The 5350-nt window shown below is 37.4% G+C and overlaps 1 protein-coding gene across 1 annotated transcript; it reads left to right on the top strand.

Moving 5' to 3' along the window:
• The first annotated feature begins 1330 nt into the window (after positions 1–1330).
• On the top strand, positions 1331–5350 carry LOC121809577 (translocase of chloroplast 90, chloroplastic-like). Its single transcript, XM_042210288.1, has 3 exons — positions 1331–1605; positions 2444–2599; positions 2779–5350. Exons 2-3 carry the CDS (start codon positions 2449–2451, stop codon positions 5022–5024), a joined length of 2397 nt encoding a protein of 798 aa, XP_042066222.1. The 5' UTR covers positions 1331–1605; positions 2444–2448; the 3' UTR covers positions 5025–5350.

The raw sequence follows: 5350 nt of genomic DNA, 5'->3' as shown, positions 1-5350 counted from the left end.
CCATAGGATTTATGTGGGGTGGGCACGGGTATAAAGAAAAATGGATTACAAAAGTGAGTGGACTAGAGGTTTCACTTATATATACTCCCTACATCCCTGAAAATTTGTCACATTTAATTTTTTGCACTCGATTTAGAAAAATGATATTTCCCTCGTCCATCCACAAGTGATCAATTTTTCATTTCGGATTGTCCCATCACAAGTGATCAGTTTCATTTTTTAACAAAAAATAAAATTTTAACCCTCTCTTTATTCTGTCTTTCTTATTTTATTCTCTTTTTATCTCTCATACTTTATTCTGTCTACTTTAATTTAATATATCATTTTCTTAAAAATGGTGAGAGGATAAAGTAAGAAAGAGAATAACATAAAGAAGTGTCATAAGGTTAAGAATAAAGTAAAAGAAAAAATAATATAAAGAAGGGTAATTAAACTGAAGCTATCAAAACTGATTTATATGAGCACACACATAAGTATCATAATTCTCAATCTTCACTAGACGGTAGACACAACAAACTCAATCAATTGGGCTTAAGCTTGGGCTCCTCTTTTTTATGCAAGCACCTTGTACTATTCCTGGCCCAATCAAATACTATTGTCAAATCGTTTGGGGTTTAAAAACAGAATGAAATTTACGAATCTATTTAAAACAATAATGAACAGTTATGGGAAGACTATCTCCTCACTTTTTTAAAACTAGTTAAATATTAAAAAAGGATGATGGAATTGAGTTGGATGGTTAGTCAATACACATAACCTAAAATAACAAAGGAAGAACCCCTCAAAAAATTGGATGTTTGTACGCATAATAAATTGCATACTATAGTGTAGTACTTATTACTTCTAATGTCCGTGAAATATTGTCCATTTTAATTTTTTTTTTATTTTTAGTAGATTGGAGGTCATTTTCCATTAACTCGGTACACTCATATTTTATTATTATAAAACTAATGTATATAAATGTGGAATACATTTTCCATTAACTTTTTTTACTCATTTTCTTCACATTTTTTTAAATCTGCACCGAATCAAATATGAACAACATTCCACGGACGAAGTGAGCATTTAAAAAGACAGAAAGGATCAATCACCACCAGGTCTTAATATTTTGCTCTTTCATGGTGAATTAGGTATTTCATATTATCGTTAGTTTATTTCAACACAGGCTTAGACTGCATTCCACCAAAAAATAAATAAATAAAAATAAAAGTAAAAGTAAAAGTAAAAGGACAGAAAGGAAGGAAGTAAAAAAAGAGTCTTGAGGGCATTTACGTCATTATAGTGAGTTAAAGTCCACGCAACATAAGATTTGGGTATTGGATGGCTCAAAATCGTTATATTGGAATTACCAACACAACATCGTCATCATCATCTTCCTTCTCTGCGCTTATCCGATTGGCCACAAAAATCCCTTCTTCTTTCCTTGAATCCTTCTCGATTACTCCTAAATTCACTAACCATTTTCTCCGCCCAGGTCGCCTGTCATTTTAATTTCATCTCTCGCAAGGGGATATGTTGCATTTGTGTTTCGTTCTCAAATCCGTTTGACCTCGTTGGAGCTGCGAATCTTCGTTTATTGGAGGCCTCAAGTCTCGTTTCGATAAGGTAAATTTCATGAGATTCAATCTCTTTTACACTGCTTCTCTTTGCTCTTTTTTTTCCTTAACAGATTCTTCAGCTCTTAGTTTACCTACTTCGCTATGCTAAATGATTCTGCTTCAAATTTTTTTGAATATTTTGATTGCTGCTAGTATTGTTACTGTTAATCAGTTGTTTCAATATTTTGCTAAAACTTGTTATTTTGAGCTACTTCTTTGCTTCTCTAACAACTGTATTTAGATTTCTAATAACTATGTGATTGATGAAAGGAAAATAGGAACCAGTCACTAATATTTACGTTATCTAATTGAACCACTAATATGTGAAGCCAATAAGCTAGAATACTAACCATTGGGCATCCACACTCAATGAAAGGTTCATGAAGAACATTTTGCTTTCATTATATTTGGTTTTTTTAAAGATCCAGTAGAGGCAGAGGTTGGAGATTCATACAGAGACGCTTAATAAGTATCCTTTCTCACCAAAAATCGTGGACAGATTGATAAGGTGCTTGTGAAGCAGAAAGAGGTCCAGATGATATTAGCAGTGGAATGTGCAATAGATTATTTCTATGACAAATGGTGTTTTGTGCTTCATGTAGGCCAAAATTTGATGTTTTTAACTTCTACTAGATTTGTGTCCTTCAGCAAGTAAATAACAGTAACCCTTGACATTCTTTGGTATTTTGAATTCAATGTTTATTCAAAATTGGTTTGTTGTTAGTTTACAATAATAAGTTGATCAAGCCTTTCTGAACATTATGTGACCCTGTCCTTCATTTATGGTTCTCTTTGCCATTTTTGACTACGTTTTATCTAAAGAACTCATTTGTACTCACATGCAGTCATCATGACAAGCATTAAGGATTGGGTTTTCTCTCAAGTGATATCAAAGTCAGTAGGTGCCACCAGACCACTGTCGGCATCTGAGAGTTTTTTGTCACAGGACTCGCAGAACGAATTGTCACAGGACACTCAGGATGAAGAGCTTGCTAGTCGAGGTACCGCATGTCATTTCATTATATAATCTCCAAATTTCGCGTGCATCACACATGATAAATAAAATAGTTACAGTGAATATCCTTTTTCATCTATCTTGTACTACTATAATTTTTATAGGTTTTGTGCTAGCTAATAGAAACGTTGTCTAACAGCAGCCGCTTGCTATTTCATGCATCAGGTTTTACTCGAAACAATGCCAATTTTATTTCACGTTCAGTTTCAACTGAAACATCTCAGCCATCTAGTGATCTTGAGATGGAACGGAATAACATGCTCACACAAGTGGAAAGTTCTTCTGGATCTAATCTCAGCAGTAGTGAGGAGAAGAAGAGTTTAAACCCTGTCGCCAAGGTTGAAGCTCTGAAAGTTAAATTTTTACGTCTTGTTCGACGGCTTGGCCCATCAGTAGATAATCTTACAGTGGCAAAAGTTTTATATCGGATCCACCTGGCAACTTTGATACGTGCTGGGGAATCTGATCTAGAAAGAGCTAACCTTAAAAGTGACAGAGCTCGAATTATAGCTGCTGAGCAAGAAGAAATAGGTCAACCAGAGTTGGACTTCTCTCTTAAGATTCTTGTTTTAGGTAAAACTGGTGTTGGTAAGAGTTCCACAATAAATTCCGTACTTGGTGAATCAAAGGTAGCCACGGATGCATTTCAGCCTGCAACAGATCAAGTTCATGAGATTGTGGGACATGTAAATGGCATGAAGATATCTTTTATTGACACTCCTGGCCTGTTGCCTTCTTCAACAAATTCTGACACAAAAAATAGGAAAATCCTGCACTCTGTGAAGCGGTTTATTCGTAAATCACGCCCAGATGTAATCTTGTACTTTGAACGGTTTGATTTGATTCACATGGGTGATAGTGATTTTCCGTTACTGAAGCTTGTTACAGAAATTCTTGGCCCTGCAATTTGGTTCAGCACCCAAATTGTTATGACTCATTCCTGTGCAGCACTTCCTGAAGGTCAAAACGGGTTTCCTGTAAGCTATGATTCATACGTCAGTTACTGCAAACAGGTGGTGCAACACCACATTCATCTGGCAACATTGGATACAAAGCTTGAAAATCCTGTAATTTTGGTGGAGAATCATCCTTACTGTAAAGTGGATAACAGTGGGAAAAAGGTTCTTCCTAATGGACAGGCATGGATGTCCCAGTTCATGTTATTGTGTATATGCACCAAAATACTTGGTGATGTTAATGCTCTTTTGCAATTTGAAGACAGCATACAGTTGGGACCGTTGGGTAATACCCGATTGCCTTCTTTACCTCATCTGCTCTCATCTTTACTTAAACATCGTCTCAAACTGAGCCTGGATGGAGCAGAGTGTGAACTTGATGAACTCTCTCTCTCCGACATGGAGGATGAAGATGAGTACGATCAGTTACCTCCTATCCGTATTCTGACTCATGCTCAGTTCCAAAAGTTAGTACCTTCTCAGAAAAAGGATTATCTTGATGAGTTGGATTACAGGGAGACCCTTTACATGAAGAAACAGCTGAAAGAAGAATGCATCAGACAAAAGCAGAAAGATGATGTTGTAGCCTCTGATGATAACCCCGACGATCAACCTGGATCTCCCGAGGCATTTGAGCTACCAGAAATGGCTATCCCACTGAGTTTTGATTCGGATTCCCCCGTGCATCGATTCCGCTGTGTTGTCACGAGGGACCAGTCGCTGGCAAGGCCGGTTCTAGATCCTCATGGATGGGACCATGATGTAGGCTTTGATGGAATCAACATTGAGACGGTTTCGGAAGTAAATAAGAATGTGATTACCTGTGTTGCAGGACAGATGAGCAAGGACAAACAAGACTTCAACGTGCAGTGTGAATCAACGGCGGCTTTCTTAGACCCTAGAGGGCCCATCTATGCCATTGGCCTTGATGTCCAATCCGCCAACAAGGAATTGATATATACACTTCGAAGCAACGCAAAGCTAAAGAGTTCCAACTGCAACGTGGCTGAATGTGGCGTCTCTGTGATGTCTTTTGGGGACAAGTATTACTACGGTGCCAAGATTGAAGACAGCATCTTCACCAAAAAGAGGCTGAACTTGAAGATGAACGTTGGTGGGATGACGAATGTTGGACAAGTGGCTTATGGTGGAACGATTGAAGCCACGTTGAAGGGGAAGGACTACCCTGTGAGAGACGAGAAAGTGATTCTATCCATGTCAATTCTGTCTTCTGGAAAAGAGATGGTGCTGGGTGGGAATGTACAGTCCGACTTCAGAGTGAGCCGTGGCACAAGAATGTCGGTGAATGCCAATATGAGCAGCCGAAAAATGGGTCAGGTAAGTGTGAAGGTAAATAGCTCCGAGCATATGGAAATAGCTTTGATTGCTCTTATCTCGGTGCTAAGAAGCCTGATGAAGAAAAAATCATGTAAAGAACCTCGGGAAATAGGGTAATATTTGTAGCTAACATCGATGATCGATGTTTTTGGCAAGCATCTTTGAGAACTAACTTTCGCCATGCATAGATGAAAAGGAAAAAAAATAGAAAAAGAAATGTGATGTTGAACAGGCGATAGATGATCTCTGTGCAGAAGTTACTCAATTTTGTTAGCTGTGAGGAGAAGATTTTGATGGACAAAATCGTTGTACGAAATCCAATAGGAAAACTTTGATGTTAACTTTTGTTTTCTTCCTTTGTTTATGGAGTGGGCATCAGTCGCAAAATGAATAGAGGAAATTTAGGAGTTTATATAAAATAAAAATGTTTCTTTGCATGTTTA

Source organism: Salvia splendens, chromosome 6 (assembly GCF_004379255.2).
Source record: "Salvia splendens isolate huo1 chromosome 6, SspV2, whole genome shotgun sequence".
NCBI classification, from domain to species: Eukaryota; Viridiplantae; Streptophyta; class Magnoliopsida; order Lamiales; family Lamiaceae; genus Salvia; species Salvia splendens.
This window is presented reverse-complemented; position numbering and strand designations above follow the sequence as displayed.